Raw genomic sequence first — 22,937 nt, forward strand, 5'->3', positions numbered from 1 at the left:
AGCATTCCCTCCCCACAGTTAGTGTGAGTGACCCACACAACTGCGAGGGAGGCGCTAACTGTTGTCCTTCCTGACGTGGTAGGAGGGCTTTCTCTCTTACTACATTTTTTCTATTACTTACCCTGGCTGAGGCACCTGCTGAATTTTTCATAATTCAGTATTCGTGCTAGAGCCCCCCCCCCAGTGGTGCACACCTCACGGAGTGGGATTGTGTGTCTCCAGTGGGGGTCGGGGAAAAACCTGGGCCAATCCAGCAGTGACGTCTGTGATCGTGCAGGCACACCACTGTTCGGGGGTCGTCCTCAAGTAAAAGTATTTTTTTTTTTGCACTAAGGGCCTTACATAACCTTAGTGCACCAAAATCAATATATGTAATTAAACAACCAAAGCTGTACCCAAGGGGTGGTTCCCAGCCACTCCAACTATGCCTTCTGGGAGGGGAAACACCAAGCCCCCCTCTGCTCGTCCAGGCAGGGACAGGCAGAGGCAGGAGACCAATCATGACCCATGACTGCCACGACCAATGACAAACTCCGACAATGTAACGGCTACCGACCAAACTACACAACAAAGACGCAACATAGAAGTATCAACTGAGAAGGCCAGAGTAATCCACTTTCGGACTATTGACACGTCTACCTCATTTGACAAAATTAATGGGTTCATCATACAGAAGGCCATTAAGGATCAGATAGGGGACGTGGAGAAAGTCCGAAAGACAAGAAAAGGCGAACTCCAAGTTACCGTTAAAGACGCACAGCAAATGAGGGACGCCTTGAATCTAAAAACTTTTCATTCAACGACAGTGGAACCGTATATCCCAGCATTTCTCAACACCTGTAAGGCTGTAGTTAACAGCTACGAATTTCAGGGGATGACTAATGACGAAATTAAGTACCACATGAAAGATCAAGGAGTCGTCGATGCTTTCGTATTTAATAGGAAGACCACAGACGGTGAGCGAAAACGATCGACTACAGCTGTACTCACTTTTGACGGACTTGTTAGGCCCACTCATGTCTTGGTAGGATATGAGAGGGTCCAGACCAAAACATACATTCCATTCCCAATGCGTTGTTTTAACTGCCAAAGGTTTGGACACACTGGTAAGGCCTGCCGTAACACCCTGGTATGCTCAAATGTGCTCAGACCGGACACAGGGACGATGACTGTACACAAACGGAGGAAAAATGCTACCACTGTTCGGGTCAGCATGCTGCCTCAGACAGGAAGTGCCCTTCCTACCTGAGGGAGTATGAGATCAGTAAGGTGAGAGCAGAGAACAATTTGGACTACAAGGAGGCTAAGAGGCAGGTGGAGATGTCCTTGCAGACACCAACACCTGGAATGTCCTTTGCATCCGCTGTATCCAAAAATACCTCACCTCCCAAAATGTGCACCACTGGAACGCAGACTGAGACCAAGACCATCGCAACACAGACTGACTCCACAATCACCGGTTATCCAACCACAGACGCCAAAGACGAGAACACAAATACAACTATGACTAATAACGAGACCGAAACTAACAACAAGTTATACCTGACCCCAAAACCCAAACAGACTCGCAACCTTACCTACCCCGACATAATGAGGAGATCGCTTTCGGTAGGAAGCATGATAAGAGACTCCTCACCACAACCAGTGTTTCGCTATCTTGAAACACTCCGGGGGCAGGGAGCCCCTGCCGAGCAGAGTACTGGCTCTTTGGAGCCGGGAGACTGCTCATCTGATGCGGGGGATCCTTCCCCGGTACCCTTTTCCCCCCCAGAAACAAGAGGAAAGAAAAATAAAGCACAAAACAATGACCATATCAACTCTCAGACTTAAAATTCAGTATCATCCAGTGGAATTGCAGAGGTGCTAGGAATAAAAATGCTCAATTTCATTTATTTATGTCAGTATTCCGGCCGGACGTTTTTTGCCTACAAGAGACGCTACTTGCGGGTCACGACGACCCACCTGTATTCGACAACTACACGTCCTACAGGGCAGACAACCTAAGGGGGGTAGCCCTATACATTCGGAGTTCATTCGCCCAGCTAAGAGTCAATCTGAACGTGAACCTGCAGGCTGTGGCGTGCAGAGTTAAGATTCGGACTGGCTATGTTGCCATCTATTCACTATACTGTACTGTCCTCCGGGCGGGCTCATTGACGATGGTGAGCTTGAGGAGCTATTTAACCAACTGCCAGGAAAGAAAATTATCCTCGGCGACCTCAATGCTCGCCATTTCCGGTGGGGCAGTGTCCGGAGGGGAGAGCAGGTGGCTGCAGCTATACTCAACTCCAACTTGTCTCTTCTGAATGACGGTAGTGCGACTCGAGTGGACGAATGAATTGGCTCAGCCTCAGCTATAGATCTCTCTATAGTTGATGCTTCCTTGCTATTAGACTGTAAATTTTCTACATACGACGACTCTCTGGGTAGCGACCATTTTCTGATCTGCATTTCTTATGAGTGTGGCGCCCCAACGGCTACTCCCGAGGTGCGCTACAACCTTAGGAAAGCAGACTGGGGGGCATACTCAGGAGCCGTTCGTATAGACACCATTGGAGAAGACATCAACACCAAAATGTCACACATAGAACAAGCTATAATACACGCAGGAGATTTAACAATTCCTAAGACTTCTGCAACAACCCACAGGCCTGGAGTTCCATGGTGGACACCAGACTGCCAACGAGTGGTTTGTGAGCGAAATAGGCGATGCCGTTTATTCAACAGAATTCCATCTCTTGAAAACTTAATTGAATATAAAAAAGCTAGAGCCAAGGCTAGGAGGGTTCTCGGGGAGTGTAAGAGAGAGTCTTCGCGGGCGTTCGTCTCCACTATTAACAAGGATACCCCTTCCTCTGAGGTATGGTCGGCTATAAACCGGGTCAGATCATAAGGAGGAAGGACTTTTATCCCACAGGTGAGTAGTGGAGGGTGGCTTCTCGATGAACCCCAGGCCATTGCCAACGCCCTAGGCCAGAAGTTCGCAGATGCCAGTAGCTCCACCAATCATGATCCACGCTTCGGCATGTTCCGTGATCGTGCCGAGCTCGTGCATCTCGACTTCGAGAACGGGGACGAACAGGACTACAATCGAGCATTTTCCCCAGAGGAACTTTCCTTTGCTATTAATAAGGGCAAGGGCTCTACTCCTGGACCTGACGGTATACGATACGAGATGATTAAGCACCTTGACCAGGGAAACCTGGACAAATTGCTAGAGGTGTTCAATGAGATCTGGACGTCCAGAACGTTTCCAAACTCATGGCACTTTGCCCATGTCGTACCGATCCCGAAGAGGGACAAATGCCCTACCAACACCAACTCATTCCGTCCGATTTCGCTCACAAACTGTCTGTGTAAGGTCATGGAACGTATGATAAAGCGTAGGCTAATGTATTTTTTGGAAAGTAACAACTTATTGAATGAACGACAGTGTGGTTTCCGCCAGGGTAGAAGCACACTAGATAATTTAATAAGTCTTGAAACTGACATCTCAAAAGCTCTTTGCAGTAAAGAAACACTAATTGCAGTATTCCTAGACATAGAAAAAGCTTTTGACATGACATGGCGGACTGGCCTCATGATGAAGCTCCACGCCTTGGGTCTGAGAGGTAATTTGCCAATTTTTATTAGTAATTTTTTGCAAGACAGGACTTTTTCCGTCAAATTAAAAGGTAACGTGAAGTCAGACACATTTGTCCTAGAAAATGGAGTTCCACAAGGCAGCGTTTTGGGCCCAATATTATTTCTTATAATGATTAATGATTTCCTATCACCAGCCCCCAGCTAAAGTGACCTCAAATTCTCCTTGTTTGCTGACAATTGCGCAATCTGGCGCTCCGCTCGGGTCGAGAGACTATCTGCACAAAGGGTGCAGGCCGGCCTAAAAGCCGCTGAACAGTGGGCAATACAATGGGGATTTAGGTTTTCAGTTGAGAAGACAGTAGGAGTAGTCTTCACTAAGAAACGTTAACATTAATAATCCAGTATTAAAATTAAATGATACTCCTATTAAATTTCAGACTTCAGTACAACTTCTCGGTGTTCATTTTGACCGGAAATTAACGTGGAAAAACCACATTAACGAACTTGAAAGTAAAGATCTTAAAGTCACAAACATCCTGAAAGTTTTATCAGGTACTACATGGGGAGCCGTTAGGAAATCTTTATTAATGGTGTATAAGACCCTGATCAGATCAAAACTTGATTATGGATGCCAGTTGTATGCTTCGGCATGCGACACCACACTCGCAAAGCTAACCAGAATACAGAACCGATGCCTTCGTCTATGTCTGGGTGCTTACAGGTGTACACGTGTAGAAAAACTAGAGGTTGAGGCCCATGTCCCTCCACTCCACATCAGGAGGGACATGTTGACGCTAAGGTACGGGTTGAGTGCGGCTAGGAGGCGCGGCACAGGCCACCCAGGTTGGTGTGCTGTTGCTAAATTCCGTTTCCTGCAGCTGCGTAGGTCCCCGTCCTCGGTTGTCCGCCTCCAAACCTTGTGAAAGGGTGCTGGTATCCATTTCGAAGACGTTGATAGATACATTCCACCGTTGTGTCCGCCATGGGAGAACCCCAACTTCCATGTGGAAACATCGTGGCTTCCAGGAGGGAAGAATGACCTTCATCCTGAGCTCCTGAGGCAACTTTTCTATCAATTTCTGGAAGGATACAGCGCCTATACTCACGTGTACACAGACGGGTCCAAGACTGACGACAACGTTGGAGCCGGTATCTGGAGCAGAGACGGGGAGTGGAGCTCCCGCCTGCCGCGGCATACAACCATATTCACTGCAGAGATGTTTGCAATAAGTAGAGCCATTGACATTGCAATAACAAGCCATGTCAATGATGTTGCTGTCATTTCAGATTCCATGTCAGCTCTTAAAGCAATTCAAGGTGGTGATACTACCAGCAATGAGATACAGGGCAACATTATTAATAAACTACATGAGTGTGCCAAGAATATTGTGCTGATATGGGTGCCTAGGCATTGCAACATTTGGGGCAATGAACAGGCAGACAAACTAGCAAAAGCGACTGTGGGTCTCAGGGAGACAACCAATGTACCCTGGGAGCGTCAGTCGTGTCTCTCCTTGGGGAAGACATATACAACAGGGAAGTGGCAACTTGATTGGACGAGGTTAGATCTTCACAACAACTGGAAGACTAACATAGGAAACTGGCTTTCAGCATACAGAAAGAATAGGAGGGAAGAGGTGGTTCTCGCCAGACTAAGGCTGAACTGTACCTATTTGACCCACCTAAAAGCCTATTTTGACAACTCCTTTCCACCTATCTGTGCCACGTGCAACAAAATTCTTTCCATCCGACACATTCTGACGGAGTGCAGCCAGTACGAACCAGAACGCCGGCAGCTGGTGATCCTAGCTGCCAAGCGAGGCTTCGTGCTGACTGTACCCAACATATTGCAAGATGATGTCACCATAAGTGACACTGTAATAATCTTCCTCAAGGAGACCCGTCTTATCGGCATGCTGTAATTGACACACGCATAAACTCTTTTTATATTTATAATATGTATGTAACCATGCCCTAAAGCAAATAAAAATGAATAAAACAAAAATTTAAACATACAACATGAGAGACACATCACAAACCTTTCCATTACATACAACACGCACATTTACCCAGTAAAACTGACACCCACCAACACATATTCAAACAAAAAGACACGGGTTACAAAAGACAAAAAAATAAAAAATAAATAAAAAAATAAAAAAAAATAAAAAAAATCAGAGAAACTAGTCACCTGACCGGCCATTTCATCTGGTCTGTCAGTAACTCACTATCATATCACTCACTCATACCATAATTCATCCCAAATAAAACAAGAAGAAAGAAGTAACCAAAATACCAAGAACAAGAAGAACAAAAGAATAACAAGAAAAGAAGAAACAAGAACATCAGATTAGTTGTAGCAAGAAAGACATCAGCTCCGGCCGAAATAGCCCAAAGGCGAAGTGGCCAGCAATCCCCAATACTAGTCTAAGCTCTCTTCGGGGCGCTTGTGGTAGAAGCGGTACAGCTCTTGCCTCGCAAGCAAGATGTCACGGGTTCGATTCCCGGGCAAGCGGAAGTTGTTTGGACACTCTTCCTAGACCCCTTGGTCCCTGTTCACCTAGCAGTAAGTAGGTACCTGTTGTAAATCGAAAGGTTGCGAATTCGTATTCAAGGAAAGTTGTTGGAGCTTCTAAACTTGAACTGACAAAATCCGGAGGAGTGGTGACCCGAGGATCACACACCCAACACAGACAAAACCCAATACGTGCGCTATGCGCTAACCAAATAAACGCAGTCGTGTAAAGCCACGGCACTATCTCTCCCACTACAATTCCCTTCCTAACCTCCTGCTCCTTCTTCTATCATCTTCCCCGCTCTGACTTTCGCTACCAACAACTTTTGGAGATTCTAAACTTGAACTGAACAGCTCTCTTCACTCGAGAACTGAACCTCGGCGAGGTAAGATCTTTCTGCTCCCGAGGTACTACGTGAACCTGACAATGTTCACCTGTAACCAGGCGAAGGTCGTAAGACTGTATCCAGTCAAACGCCCTTCGCGCAAGCAACTAAACCTCCTTGTCCTGAGGAAGTTTTTTGACTCCTCAGGAATCACGGGGGTAACAAGGGTCGTCCGCAGAGACAGTGGTGGCCTTATCGTCACCTTCGCGGAATGGGGAGAGGCCCAGCAAATAGCCAACGTAACAGAAATCAACGGGATCCAGATACTAGTTGAAGCCTGCATAGAGGACAACTTGGTGTTGGGAGTCATCTCCCACACCGAGATTGAACATCTAGAAAAAGAAGAACTGGCCGAGCTGATCGGAGACCAGCTCTCAATAGTACGGAAGCTGACCACTGCAACTGCACTGGTTGGCTACCCAAAGAAACTACCCAGCACCGTTTTGCTGGGATGGGAGAAGATCCCAGTAAGACCGTATGAAAGAAGACCAACAAGATGCTACAAATGCCAGAGGTACGGCCATCTGGCGCGGAAGTGTCGTGCTCGGGAAGTCTGTTCCAGTTGCGGGACACCCGGGCACCAGGACACCAACTGCTCGGCGGCCGCCAAGAAATGCGCAGCTTGTGGTGGCCCTCACTCCTCCTCCGACCGGGAGTGTCCCAAGTGGAGGGAGGAGTGTAGGGTGGCTAAGCTGCGAAGTAAGGAAAAACTGAGCTACAAGGAGGCTCTCCTTGTAGTGAAAACTGAAGAAAAGACGAATCAAGACCCGAACACGACCACAAAAAATAAAAATCAAGACCCCAAGAAGACCACCGAAAAAAAAGAAGCCAAAATTAAACAAGACCGAAGAAAACCCGATTTTATAACACTAACATTAATGCCGTTTATAGACGTGTACGAGAATATACCAGATCAAGACCAAGAAGAAGAATGGAAATTGAAAAGTAAAAGAAAAAACAACAAGAGGAAGAAGTCCAAAGAAAATGACTCTACAAACAAACAGCTTCCGCCGAAATAGCCTAACGGGGAAGTGGCCAGTAATCCCCAATACAAGTACAAGCTCTCTTCATAGGCTGACTGGACACCGGAGGAGATAGACCAGGGGTGGGCAAGATACAGCCCGCGGGCCAAATGTGGCCCGCCAGTTTATTTCGGTGGCCCGCCACTGCATGTGGATAAAGATATATATATATTAAAAAAAAAAAAAAAAAAAAATTTAAATCTTAGAAAGGATCATTATTATGTGAGAGTTGGCCACCCTGTTGTGAATACTTCAAATATGGTTACCTATAAGGATTAGGATTTGGGACTAGGCAAATGGAGGTCAGTGAACCCTTAACCGAGAGACCCATAATTCTTGACCATTTGACCAGGACGGCCATGCCCACGCCTCAATATTGTTTCCCACGCTGACCTCACCGTCCAGCACCAATACTAGAAAAGCTCAGTCTCCTCTCTGCTTCTCACTTAAGAGGACATTAGTGTGGTTTTGCTGAATTTGTACTTATGTGTTGTTGCCCCAACCCATAATTTTAAAGTGAAAATGAATGAATCTAAGAAGAGGAAAGTGGAAGCAGAGTATCGAACATTCAACAAGGAATGGACTTCAAAATATTTTTTTACCAACGTGGATGAAAAAGCAGTGTGCTTAATTTGCAGAGAAAGTGTGGCAATGCTAAAGAATTACAACTTAAAGTGCCACTTTGAGACCAAGCACTCCAGTAAATATGAAAAATTTTCTGATGAACAAAAGAGGAAGAAAGCTAACGAGATGGTTGTTCAATTACAACAGAAAAATATTTTCAGAAAACAATTTGCATCCAAGGATGATATTACAAAAGTGAGTTATGTGATTGCTCACAAGATTGCCAAAAACAGCAAGCCATTCTCTGAAGGAGAATTTATAAAGGAATGTATGATTGATTCTGCCTCTATTTTATGTCCAGACAAGAAAAACCAGTTTGAGAATGTATGTTTGTCAAGGCGAACAATTGTAAGACGTGTTGAGAACATTGCTGAGAACATGTATCTGCAGTTTAAAGAGAAAGTACGGTAAGGACTTTTGAATACTATTCACTGGCACTTGATGAAAGTTGTGATGTCAGAGACACAGCACAGTTGTTAATTTTCATTCGAGGCATCACCAAATATTTTGAGATCACAGAAGAAATGGTATCAATGCAGTCACAGAAAGGAACAACAACTGGAGAAGATTTATTGGAGGCAGTAAATAATTGTCTTTTGAAATTAGGAGTAGAATGGAACAAACTGGTAAATGTGACCACCGATGGAGGGCCAAATATGACAGGTAAAAATGTTGGATTGCTAAAAAGAATTCAAGATCAAGTCAGAGAAACAAATGCAGAACAAAATATTGTCTTTTTGCACTGCATTATTCATCAAGAAGTCCTTTGTAAGAGTGTTTTAAATTTAAGCCATGTCGTTGACACAGTTGTGAAAGTGGTTAATTACATTCGAGCAAGAGGATTAAATCACAGGCAGTTTATAACCCTGCTTGAAGACTTGGAATCTGATCATACGGATGTTCTGTATCACACAAATGTGAGGTGGCTTAGTTTGGGAAAAATCCTGAAAAGAGTTTGGGAATTGAAAGAAGAGATTGGCTTATTTTTGGACATGAAACAGAATGCTATAGATTTCCCACAGTTGAATGATGAGAAATGGCTCTCTGATTTTGCATTTGCTGTTGATATCATGGGTCATATGAATGACCTGAATTCAAAGCTACAAGGGAAGGGGGCTTTTGCACATGATTTGTACAGCAGTGTCAAAGCTTTCATGAAGAAATTACTTCTTTTGTCTCGTCAGATTACGAACAAACAATTTGCTCACTTTGCAACCTTACAACAGATTGAAGTTTGTGATCAAAATGTACAGAAGTACTCATTGCAGCTACTTGACTTGCATGCCGAATTTTCACGCAGATTCCATGATTTCAAATTAATTGAAAATGACCTGTTTTTGGTGTCTTCTCCCTTCTCATTTGACGTTGACAAAGCCCCAGTTGACCTACAACTCGAGCTTATTGACATGCAATGTGATCCTTTGCTTTCTGAGCAGATGAAAACAGTGACTCTTCCCAAATTCTATGCCTCTCTTAATGACTGTGCATTTCCAAAACTAAAGGCTCATGCTCAAAGAATGCTTGTGCTGTTTGGATCTACATACATATGTGAGCAGACATTTTCGATAATGAAGCTGAATAAATCAAAACTTAGATCTGCAATGACTGATGATCACCTTGAACAAGTACTTTTCATTGCAACAACGGAGGCAACACCTGACTTCAATGGTCTGGTCAGCAATCATCAGCGCTGTCATTCGTCCCACTGAGTAAGTTAAATATTCTTATCAAGATACTAAACAATTTCAGAATATAATATGACATATGAACATACTTTAAAATATTTTAATAAATTACATATTGGTGCTTTGACTTGCTTTTTCCTTATTTTCAACCATTAAAACTTAATTATATTATTGTTAATTTATGAAGAAGCAACAATAAATATTAAACTGTATTAAATACATTTTTCAAGCAGTCTGCAGCAGTGACATCATAGATCAGCCGATCAGGAACAGCTACAATTTGACATGACTCCACCCAACCACCACCTCCCTAGGGAAGCCAGACGAAGCAAGATAGCTGTGATCAGACCTGACCAACTCAACCCTACTACCACCTCCCTAGGGAAGAGTAAAGACAACGTCTCAAGAGACTAATTATTTCCACTTATAATATCGACTCTCTTCTGTTACGAGTTATGTTAATGCACTTAAAATACCAAATTTACTGCACCATATCTCTATATTATTATAAGTAGTATTAACATTGGTATTTGTATTAGCATTATTATCAATAATAAAAGATACAAGCTAAGAAGTGACGTATTTATTTCTCCAAAATATCTATGTATGCTACTTAATATATTACTTACAACCTATATATATAAATACAGGGCTTTATTTTGTGCAAATACAATGCATTTGCATCTATATTAAGTCTCTGGCCCGCGGCTTGTACCAAAATTCATGAAGTGGCCTGCCAGTCAAAATAATTGCCCACCCGAGATAGACCAACCAACGGGAACAGCTATTGACCCGTAACGGTTGACCGTTGTATATTCCACCGTTCCAATACGCCACATCTCCCCGGATCACTGTGCACATGCACTGATTCTCGCTCTTAAACAGCAATTATATATATATATATATATATATAAAAGTGACATAGCTCATTTATCAAAATTTTTGACACCTCACGAACGTACAGGACTGACGACGTTAGCCTTCCCTCCCAACAGTTAGTGTGAATGACCCACACAACTGCGGAGGAAGCGCTAACTGTTGTCCTTCCTGACGTGGTAGGAGGGCATTCTCTCTCCACATTATTTTTCTATTACTTACCCTGGCCGAGGCACCTGCTGATTTTTAATACTTCAGTATTTGTGCTAAAGCCCCCCCAGTGGTGCACACCTCACAGAGTAGGATTGTTTGTATCCAGTGGGGGTCGGGGAAAACCTGGCCAATCCAGCAGTGACGTCCGTGATAGTGCAGACACACCACTGTGCGGGGGTCGCCCTTAGGAAAGAGTTTTTTTTTCTGCACTAAGGGCCTTCAATAACCTTAGTGCACCAAGTAAAACTGTACCTAAGGGGTGGTTCCCAGCCACCCCAACCATGCCCTCTGGGAGGGGAAACAACAAGCCCCCTCTACTCGTCCAGGCAGGGACAAGCAGAGGCGGGAGACCAATCAAAACGACCTAAGACTGCCAAGACCACTGACAGATAAAGACAATGAATCGACCACCGACCAAAACATTCTACAAAGACGTACCATTGAAGTATCAACAGAGAAGGCCAGAGTAATCCACTTTCGGACTGTTGACACGTCCACCTTGTTTGACAAAATTAATGGGTTCATTATCCAGAAGGCCATTAAAGATCAAATAGGGGACGTGGAGAAAGTCCGAAAGACAAGAAATGGCGAACTCCAAGTTACTGTTAAAGACGCAAAGCAAATGAGGGACGCCTTGAATCTGAAAACCTTTCATTCAACTATAGTGGAACCGTATATCCCAGCATTTCTCAATACCTGTAAGGCTGTAGTTAACAGCTACAAATTCCAGGGAATGAGTAATGACGAAATCAAGTACCACATGCAAGATCAAGGAGTCGTCGATGCCTTCGTCTTTAATAGGAGAACCGTAGAGGGAGAAAGAAAACGATCAACCACTGCTGTACTGACTTTTGATGGACTTGTTAGGCCCACCCATGTATTGGTAGGATTTGAGAGAGTCCAAACAAAAACATACATTCCATTTCCCATGCGATGCTTCACCTGCCAAAGGTTTGGACACACTGGTAAGGCCTGCCGTAACACCCAGGTATGCTATAAATGTGCTCAAAGCGGACACAGGGAAGATGACTGCACACAAACTGAGGAAAAATGCTACCACTGTTCGGGTCAGCATGCTGCCTCAGATAGGAAGTGCCCTTCCTACCTGAGGGAGTATGAGATCAGTAGGGTGAGAGCAGAGACTAATTTGGACTACAGGGAGGCTAAGAGGGAGGTGGAGATGTCCTTGCAGACACCAACACCTGGAATGTCCTTCGCATCCGCTGTAACCAAAAACACCTCACCTCCCAAAATGTGCACCACTGGAACACAGACTGAGACCAGGTCCATTGCAACACAAACTGACTCCACACTCACCGGATATCCAACCACAGACGCCAACGACGAAAACTCAAAGACAACTATGATCACTAACGAGACTAAAACTAAAAACAAGTTAAACGTGACCACAAAACCTAAGCAGACTCACGACCGTGTCTACCCCCAAGTAAGGAGGAGGTCTCTATCTGTCGAAAGCATGACAAGAGACTCCTCACCTCAACCTTTGTTTCGCATTGTTGAGACACACCGGGGGCAGGGAGCCCCTGCCGAGCAGAGAACTGGCTTTTTGGAGCCGGGAGACTGATCATGTGATGCGAGGGAACATACCCCGGCAAGCAATTCCCCCCCAGAAACAAGAGCAAAGAAAAACAAAACCCAAAACGCTGACCATATCAACTCTCAGACTTAAAATTCAATATCATCCAGTGGAATTGCAGAGGTGCTAGGAATAAAAATGCTCAATTTCATTTACTGAAGTCATTATTCCGGCCAGACGTTTTTTGCCTACAAGAGACGCTACCTGCGGGTCAGGACGACCCACCTGTATTTGACAACTACACGTCCTACAGGGGACACAATCTAAGGGGGGAGGGGTAGCCCTATATATTAGGAGTGAATTCGCTCAACAAAGAGTCAACCTGAGCGTGAACTTGCAGGCTGTGGCGTGCAGAGTCAAGTTTCGGTCTGGCTATGTTGCCGTCTGCTCACTATACTGTCCTCCGGGCGGGCTCATTGACGATGGTGAGCTTGAGGAGCTATTTAACTAACTACCAGGAAAAAAAATGATCCTCGGAGACCTCAATGCTCGCCATTTGCGGTGGGGCAGTGTCCGGAGTGACGGGAGGGGAGAGCAGGTGGCTGCAGCTATACTCAAGTCCAACTTGTCTCTTCTGAATGACGGTAGTGTGACTCGAGTGGACGAACGATTTGGCTCAGACTCAGCTATAGATCTCTCTATAGTTGATGCTTCCTTGCTATTAGACTGTAAATTTTCTACATACGACGACTCTCTGGGTAGCGACCATTTTCTGATCTGCATTTCTTATGAGTGTGGCGCCCCAACGGCTACTCCCTAGGTGCGCTACAACCGGAAAGCAGACTGGGGGGCATACTCAGGAGCCGTTCGTATAGACACCATTGGAGAAGATATCAACACCAAAATGTCACACATAGAACAAGCTATAATACACGCAGGAGATTTAACAATTCCTAAGACTTCTGCAAAAACCCACAGGCCTGGAGTTCCATGGTGGACACCAGACTGCCGACGAGTGGTCTGTGAGCGAAATAGGCGATGCCGTTTATTCAACAGAATTCCATCTCTTGAAAACTTAATTGAATATAAAAAAGCTAGAGCCAAGGCTAGGAGGGTTCTCGGGGAGTGCAAGAGAGAGTCTTGGCGGGCATTCGTCTCCACTATTAACAAGGATACCCCTTCCTCTGAGGTATGGTCGGCTATAAACCGGGTCAGATCATAAGGAGGAAGGACTTTTATCCCACAGGTGAGTAGTGGAGGGCGGCTTCTCGACGAACCCCAGGCCATTGCCAACGCCTTAGGCAAGAAGTTCGCAGATGCCAGTAGCTCCACCAATCATGATACACGCTTCGGCGTGTTCCGTGATTGTGCCAAGCTCATGCATCTCGACTTCGAGAACGGGGACGAACAGGACTACAACCGAGCATTTTCCCCAGAGGAACTTTCCTTTGCTTTAAATAAGGGCAACAGCTCTACTCCTGGACCTGACGGTATACGATACAAGATGATTAAGCACCTTGACCAGGGAAACCTGGACAAATTGCCAGAAGTGTTCAATGAGATCTGGACGTCCAGAACGTTTCCAAACTCATGGCACTTTGCCCATGTCGTACCGATCCCAAAGAGGGACAAATGCCCGAACAACACCAACTCATTCCGTCCGATTTCGCTCACAAACTGTCTGTGTAAGGTCATGGAACGTATGATAAAGCGTAGGCTGATGTATTTTTTGGAAAGTAACAACTTATTGAGTGATCGACAGTGTGGTTTCCGCCAAGGTAGAAGCACACTAGATCATTTAATAAGTCTTGAAACTGACATCTCAAAAGCTCTTTGCAGTAAAGAAACACTAATTGCAGTATTCCTAGACATAGAAAAAGCTTTCGACATGACATGGCAGACTGGCCTCATGATGAAGCTCCACGCCTTGGGTCTGAGAGGTAATTTGCCAATTTTCATTAGAAATTTTTTGCAAGACAGAACTTTTTCTGTCAAATTAAAAGGTAACGTAAAGTCAGACATTTGTCATAGAAAACAGAGTTCCACAAGGCAGTGTTTTGGGCCCAATATTATTTCTTATAATGATTAATGATTTCCTATCACCAGCACTCAGTTTAAGTGAACTCAAATTCTCCTTGTTTGCTGACGATTACGCAATCTGGCGCTCCTCTCGAGTTGAGAGGCTATCTGCACAAAGGGTGCAGGCCAGCCTAAAAGCCGCGGAACAGTGGGCAATACAATGGGGATTTAGGTTTTCAGTTGAGAAGACAGTAGGAGTAGTCTTCACTAAGAAATGTAACGTTAATAATCCAGTATTAAAATTAAATGATACTCCTATTAAATTTCAGACTTCAATTTCAACCACCACCAGACTTGAGAACTGAACCTCGGCGAGGTAGGTTCTCTCTGCTCCCGAGGTACTACGTGAACCAGACAATGTTCACCTGCAACCAGGCGAAGGTCGTTAGACTGTATCCAGTCAAGCGCCCTTCGCGCAAGCAACTGAACCTCCTTGTCCTGAGGAAGTTTTTTGACTCCTCAGGAATCACGGGGGTCGTCCACAGAGACAGCGGTGACCTTATCGTCACCTTCGCGGAATGGGTAGAGGCCCAGCAACTAGAAAACCTAAGAGAAATCAACGGGATCCAGATCCAAGTTGAAGCCTGCATAGAAGACAACTTGGTTTTGGGAGTCATCTCCCACACAGAAATTGAACATTTAGAAAAAGAAGAACTGGCCGAGCTGATCGGAGACCAGCTCTCAATAGTTCGGAAGCTGACCAGTAGAGCTGCACTGGTTGGCTACCCAAAGAAACTACCCAGCACCGTTTTGCTGGGATGGGAGAAGATCCCAGTAAGACTGTATCAGCGAAGGCCTACAAGATGCTACAAATGCCAGAGGTGCGGCCATCTGGCGAGGAAGTGTTCTGCTCGGGAGGTGTGTTCCAGCTGCGGGACACCCGGGCACCAAATGCTCGGCGGCCGCCAAGAAGTGCGCAGCTTGTGGTGGCCCTCACTCCTCCTCCGACCGGGAGTGTCCCAAGTGGAGGGAGGAGTGTAGGGTGGCCAAGCTGCGAAGCAAAGAAAGACTAAGCTACAAGGAGGCTCTCCTTGCAGTGAAATCTGAAGAAAAGACCAATCAAGACCAGAACAAGACCACAACAAATAAAAATCAAGACCCCAAGAAGAGCACGGAAAAAGAAGACAAAATTAAACCCGATTTTATAACACTATCATTAACGCCGTTTATAGAAGTGTACGAGAATATTCCAGAACAAGACGAAGAAGAAGAATGGAAATTGAAAAGTAAAAGAAGAAACAAGAAAAGGAAGAAGTCCAAGGAAAATGGGTCTACAATCAATCAGCTTCGGCCGAAATAGCCTAACGGCGAAGTGGTCAGTAATCCCCAATACAAAAAAACCACCACCCAGTCAGTCAGTCAGTCAGGACACACCACAGTTAGCACACACACAGAGCGACGGAGAACGAACAGACGCAGCTGATTGGCTAGTCCTTGGACCTCTCCCACCTTCCCACTTACCCTGGAAAACACACGCACCTGACTTCAATTCTCTACATCTGACAAATCTGTTGATTCGATCGACACATTGGGCCTCTCCTACAGTATCGGACCTCCCTTAGGAACCCCGAATGCTGCTGAGGGGCTTCGTGTGAAGAGAGTCATCAGTGAGTTTTCAGACCTTTTTCTACCACTCTAACTCTTCTCTTCCGTGCCGTGAAAGGACCTATTCCCCTGTCAGTTGACGTACAGGGGAGTATTCGTCTGGAAGCGCCCTCTGTCCCCACACCTCGCTAGTGCGTGTTAGTGTGAAGGGTGGAGGGTCAGCACAGCCTGCCGATTCACCTGGGGACCTCTGTGAGAGTGCAGGGTCTCCCCTACGTGAGGGGCGCAGGAAATCAGGGACATTGTTAGGGGAGATCTCCATAAATCTCCCAAAATTAACACAGTAAACATGCCCTCAATAAAAATTAGAGTAGACCGCACCATCCAACTATGCTCAGACCTCGCCTCACTCATTTTCCAGCTGACCTTGATCTTTCAAATCCGTTCCTTCATCAATGATGATATCATCAAAATATTTGTACAGACTGACGAAGACGCCGACCAGTTCCACTCCCCAGCAGTGAGCAAAAAATTGAAAGATAATGGCTTAACGGTCCTCAGCTTAACTGAGTACCGTGCAAAATGCTCCCTCATATGCAGGAAAGTCATCCCTCCTATCCTTGACAACCCTAACCTACTGAAGGAACTCAACTCACACAACACCAACCAAATGTCATCAGCAGCCCGGATGGGAACTCTTCCCATGCTAAAAATCACCACAGCAACACAGACGCCATCAAATTAAAATCAAACGGCATTAAAATCGGCAACATCATCATCCCCTCACGAGACATTGAGTTAAAACACTACATACAAGTTCACCAATATTATAATTGCTACAAATTCGGACACAACACTAACCGGTGCAGTAACACACAAACTTGCTGAAAGGGTGCCAATAAAGGCCACTCCCATCGAAACTGCACTGCCACTGAAACAAAATGCTGCAACTGTAAAGGCCCACACTCTGCCATCAGCAACAAGTGCAAAATCAGACTCGACAACAGCACAACACCACTCCCTCCCCACCGACCCTCACCTCCCACAGCACCACCTCCACACCACTCACTCCCTACACCCACGACCCACCCCACCCGCACTAGCTGGACCAACAACCTGACCGCCCCCCCACCCTCCCCCGACGCAAAAATCACCACCATCATACTTTTGGCACATACCCTAAGCAACGGAAACAGGTCACTTTTTCTGAAACTAGCAAACTGATGGTTTGAAGGCGAACGGCCTCCCTACCATACACATTGACTGTATCCAGTCAAGCGCCCTTCGCGCAAGCAACTGAACCTCCTCGTCCTGAGGAAGTTTTTTGACTCCTCAGGAATCACGGGGATGACAAGGGTCGTCCGCAGAGACAGCGGTTGCCTTATCGTCACCTTCGCGGAATGAGGAGAGGCCCAACAACTAGAAAACCTAAGAGAAATCAACGGGATACAGATCCTAGTTGAAACCTGCCTAGAGGACAACTTGGTTTTGGGAGTCATCTCCCACACAGAAATTGAACATCTAGAAAAAGAAGAACTGGCCGAGCTGATCGGAAACCAGCTCTCAATAGCACGGAAGCTCACCAGTACAACTGCACTGGTTGGCTGCCACAAGAAACTTCCAAGCACAGTCTTGCTGGGATGGGAGAAGATCCCAGTAAGACCGTACGAAAGAAGGCCTACAAGATGCTACAAATGCCAGAGGTACGGCCATCTGGCGCGGAAATGTCGTGCTCAGGAGGTGTGTTCCAGTTGCGGGACACCCGGGCACCAGGACACCAACTGCTCGGCGGCCGCCAAGAAGTGCGCAGCTTGTGGTGGCCCTCACTCCTCCTCCGACCGGGAGTGTCCCAAGTGGAGGGAGGAGTGTAGGGTGGCTAAGCTGCGAAGTAAGGAAAAATTGAGCTACAAGGAGGCTCTCCTTGTTGTGAAAACTGCAGCAAAGAAGAATCAAGACCCGAACAAGACCACAACAAATAAAAATCAAGACCCCAAGAAGACCACGGAAAAAGAAGAAGCCAAAATTAAACCCGTTTATACACGTGTACGAAAATCTTCCAGAACAAGACCAAGAAGAAGAATGGAAATTGAAAATTAAAAGAAAAAACAAGAAAAGGAAGAAGACCAAAGAAAATGAGTCTACAAACAAAGAGCTTCAGCCGAAATAGCCTAAAGGCGAAGTGGCCAATAATCCCCAATACCTATACCTAAGCTCTCCTCAGAGGCTGACTGGACGTCGGAGGGGAGACACCTACTTACGGGAACAGCTATTCACCCGTAACGGTTCCAATACGCCATATCCTACCGGATCCTGTGCACATGCACTGATTCTCGCTGTTTAACAGCAATTACATATAAAAAGTGACTCGGCTCATTTTTCCAAAATTTTTTGACACCTAACGAACGTACAGGACTGAGGACGTTAGCCTTCCCTCCCCACAGTTAGTGTGAGTGACCCACACAACTGCGGAGGAAGCGCTAACTGTTGTCCTTCCTGACGTGGTAGGAGGGCTTTCTCTCTCATCATTTTTTCTATTACCTACCCTGGCCGAGGCACATGCTGATTTTTAATACTTCAGTATTCGTGCTAGAGCCCCCCCAGTGGTGCACACCTCACAGAGTGGGATTGTGTGTATCCAGTGGGGGTCGGGGAAAACCTGGGCCAATCCAGCATTGACGTCTGTGATAGTGCAAACACACCACTGTGCGGGGGTCGCCCTTAAGTAAGAGTTTTTTTTTTTTTTTGCACTAAGCGCCTTCTATAACCTTAGTGCACCAACAACTTCACAGTACATGTAAAAAACCGATTAAAACTGTACCCAAGGGGTGGTTCCCAGCCACCCCAACCATGCCCTCTGGGAGGGGAAACAACAAGCCCCCCTCTACTCGTCCAGGCAGGGACAAGCTGAGGCGGGAGACAAATCAAATGACCCACGACTGCCAAGACCACTGACAGACAAAGACAATGAAACGACCACCGACCAAAACATCCAACAAAGACGTAACATTGAAGTTTCAACAGAGAAGGCCAGAGTAATCCACTTACGGACTGTTGACACGTCCACCTCGTTTGACAAAATTAATGGGTTCATTATCCAGAAGGCCATTAAGGATCAAATAGGGGACGTGGAGAAAGTCCGAAAGACAAGAAAAGGCGAACTCCAAGTTACTGTTAAAGACGCAAAGCAAATGAGGGACGCCTTGAATCTGAAAACATTTCATTCAACTATAGTGGAACCGTATATCCCAGCATTTCTCAATACCTGTAAGGCTGTAGTTAACAGCTACGAATTCCAGGGAATGAGTAATGACGAAATCAAGTACCACATGAAAGATCAAGGAGTTGTCGATGCCTTCGTCTTTAATAGGAGGACCCCAGACGGAGAAAGAAAACGATCAACCACTGCTGTACTGACTTTTGATGGACTTGTTAGGCCCACCCATGTATTGGTAGGATATGAGAGAGCCCAAACAAAAACTTATATTCCATTTCCCATGCGATGCTTCAACTGCCAAAGGTTTGGACATACTACTGGTAAGGCCTGCTGTAACACCCATGAATGCTATAAATGTGCTCAAAGCGGACACAGGGAAGATGACTGTACACAAACCGAGGAAAAATGCTACCACTGTTCGGGTCAGCATGCTGCCTCAGACAGGAAGTGCCCTTCCTACCTGAGGGAGTATGAGATCAGTAAGGTGAGAGCAGAGAACAATTTGGACTACAAGGAGGCTAAGAGGCAGGTGGAGATGTCCTTGCAGACACCAACACCTGGAATGTCCTTCGCATCCGCTGTAACCAAAAACACCTCGCCTCCCAAAATGTGCACCACTGGAACACAGACTGAGACCAGGTCCATTGCAACACAAACTGACTCCACACTCACCGGATATCCAACCACAGACGCCAACGACGAAAACTCAAAGGCAACTATGACTACTAACGAGACTAAAACTAAAAACAAGTTAAACGAGACCACAAAACTTAAGCAGACTGTCGACCTTGTCTACCCCCAAGTAAGGAGAAGGTCGCTATCTGTCGAAAGCATGACAAGAGACTCCTCACCACAACCTTTGTTTCGCATTGTTGAGACACACCGGGGGCAGGGAGCCCCTGCCGAGCAGAGAACTGGCTTTTTGGAGCCGGGAGACTGATCATGTGATGCGAGGGAACATACCCCGGCAAGCAATTCCCCCCCAGAAACAAGAGCAAAGAAAAACAAAACCCAAAACGCTGACCATATCAACTCTCAGACTTAAAATTCAATATCATCCAGTGGAATTGCAGAGGTGCTAGGAATAAAAATGCTCAATTTCATTTACTGAAGTCATTATTCCGGCCAGACGTTTTTTGCCTACAAGAGACGCTACCTGCGGGTCAGGACGACCCACCTGTATTTGACAACTACACGTCCTACAGGGGAGACAATCTAAGGGGGGAGGGGTAGCCCTATATATTAGGAGTGAATTCGCTCAACAAAGAGTCAACCTGAGCGTGAGCCTGCAGGCTGTGGCGTGCAGAGTCAAGTTTCGGTCTGGCTATGTTGCCGTCTGCTCACTATACTGTCCTCTGGGCGGGCTCATTGACGATGGTGAGCTTGAGGAGCTATTTAACCAACTACCAGGAAAAAAATGATCCTCGGAGACCTCAATGCTCGCCATTTGCGGTGGGGCAGTGTCCGGAGTGACGGGAGGGGAGAGCAGGTGGCTGCAGCTATACTCAACTCCAACTTCTCTCTTCTGAATGACGGTAGTGTGACTCGAGTGGACGAACGATTTGGCTCAGCCTCGGCTATAGATCTCTCTATAGTTGATGCTTCCTTGCTATTAGACTGTAAATTTTCTACATACGACGACTCTCTGGGTAGCGACCATTTTCCGATCTGCATTTCTTATGAGTGTGGCGCCCCAACGGCTACTCCCGAGGTGCGCTACAACCTTAGGAAAGCAAACTGGGGGGCATACTCAGGAGCCGTTCGTATAGACACCATTGGAGAAGATATCAACACCAAAATGTCACACATAGAACAAGCTATAATACACGCAGCAGATATAACAATTCTTAAGACTTCTGCAACAACCCACAGGCCTGGAGTTCCATGGTGGACACCAGACTGCCGACGAGTGGTTTGTGAGCGAAATAGGCGATGCCGTTTATTCAACAGAATTCCATCTATTGAAAACTTAATTGAATATAAAAAAGCTAGAGCTAAGGCTAGGAGGGTTCTCGGGGAGTGCAAGAGAGAGTCTTGGCGGGCATTCGTCTCCACTATTAACAAGGATACCCCTTCCTCTGAGGTATGGTCGGCTATAAACCGGGTCAGATCAAAAGGAGGAAGGACTTTTATCCCACAGGCGAGTAGTGGAGGGCGGCTTCTCGATGAACCCCAGGCCATTGCCAACGCCCTAGGCCAGAAGTTCGCAGATGCCAGTAGCTCCACCAATCATGAGCCACGCTTCGGCGTGTTACGTGATCATGCCGAGCTCGTGCATCTCGACTTCGAGAACGGGGACGAACAAGACTACAACCGAGCATTTTCCCCAGAGGAACTTTCCTTTGCTTTTAATAAGGGCAAGGGGTCTACTCCTGGACCTGACGGTCAGTAAAATTTCTTGGTGTTCATTTTGACCGGAAATTAACGTGGAAAAACCACATTAACGAGCTTGAAAGTAGATGTCTTAAAGTCACAAACATCCTGAAAGTTTTATCAGGTACTACATGGGGAGCCGATAGGAAATCTTTATTATGGATGCCAGTTGTATGCTTCTGCATGCGACACCACACTCGCAAAGCTGACCAGAATACAGAACTGATGCCTTCGTCTATGTCTGGGTGCTTACAGGTGTACACGTGTAGGAAAACTAGAGGTGGAGGCCCATGTCCCTCCACTCCACATCAAGAGGGACATGTTGACGCTAAGGAACGGGTTGAGTGCGGCTAGGAGGCGCGGCACAGGCCACCCAGGTTGGTGTGCTGTTGCTAAATTCAGTTTCCTGCAGCTGCGTAGGTCCCCGTCCTCGGTTGTCCGCCTCCAAACCTTGTGCCAGGGTGCTGGTATCCTTTTCGAAGACGTTGATAGATACGTTCCACCGTTGTGTCCGCCGTGGGAGAACCCCAACTTCCATGTGGAAACATCGTGGCTTTCAGGAGGGAAGAATGACCTTCATCCTGAGCTCCTGAGGCAACTTTTCTATCAATTTCTGGAAGGATATAGCGCCTATACTCACGTGTACACAGACGGGTCCAAGACTGACGACAACGTCGGAGCCGGTATCTGGAGCAGAGACGGGGAGTGGAGCTCCCGCCTGCCGCGGCATACAACCATATTCACTGCACAGATGTTTGCAATAAGTAGAGCCATTGACATTGCAATAACAAGCGATGTCAGTGATGTTGCTGTCATTTCAGATTCCATGTCAGCTCTTAAAGCAATTCAAGGTGGTGATACTACCAGCAATGAGATACAGGGCAACATTATTAATAAACTACATGAGTGTGCCAAGAATATTGTGCTGATATGGGTGCCTGGGCATTGCAACATTCGGGGCAATGAACAGGCAGACAAACTAGCAAAAGCGACTGTGGGTCTCAGGGAGACAACCAATGTACCCTGGGAGCGTCAGTCGTGTCTCTCCTTGGGGAAGACATATACAACAGGGAAGTGGCAACTTGATTGGACGAGGTTAGATCTTCACAACTGGAAGACTAACATAGGAAACTGGCTTTCAGCATACAGAAAGAATAGGAGGGAAGAGGTGGTTCTCGCCAGACTAAGGTTGAACTGTACCCATTTGACCCACCTAAAAGCCTATTTAGACTACTCCTTTCCACCTATCTGTGCCACGTGCAACAAAATTCTTTCTATCCGAC

At 46.1% G+C, this 22,937-nt stretch overlaps 2 protein-coding genes across 2 annotated transcripts in view; both read left to right on the forward strand.

Annotated features, from left to right (window-relative positions):
• The first annotated feature begins 8,656 nt into the window (after window positions 1-8,656).
• On the forward strand, window positions 8,657-9,841 carry LOC121862974 (general transcription factor II-I repeat domain-containing protein 2B-like). The gene has a single exon (XM_042361430.1). The coding sequence runs from the start codon at window positions 8,657-8,659 to the stop codon at window positions 9,839-9,841; it is 1,185 nt and encodes a 394-aa protein (XP_042217364.1).
• Window positions 9,842-11,646: 1,805 nt separating this feature from the next.
• Window positions 11,647-22,937, forward strand: part of LOC121862975 — a 72,122-nt gene continuing 60,831 nt past the window's right edge. Inside the window, exons 1-3 of the mRNA XM_042361431.1 lie at window positions 11,647-11,714; window positions 14,792-14,838; window positions 14,986-15,125. Of these exons, the coding sequence (XP_042217365.1) occupies window positions 11,647-11,714; window positions 14,792-14,838; window positions 14,986-15,125 (255 nt within the window). The remainder of the gene's footprint in view (window positions 11,715-14,791; window positions 14,839-14,985; window positions 15,126-22,937) is intronic.

Source organism: Homarus americanus, unplaced genomic scaffold, assembly GCF_018991925.1.
Source record: "Homarus americanus isolate GMGI-L3 unplaced genomic scaffold, GMGI_Hamer_2.0 scaffold24922, whole genome shotgun sequence".
Taxonomy (NCBI): domain Eukaryota; kingdom Metazoa; phylum Arthropoda; class Malacostraca; order Decapoda; family Nephropidae; genus Homarus; species Homarus americanus.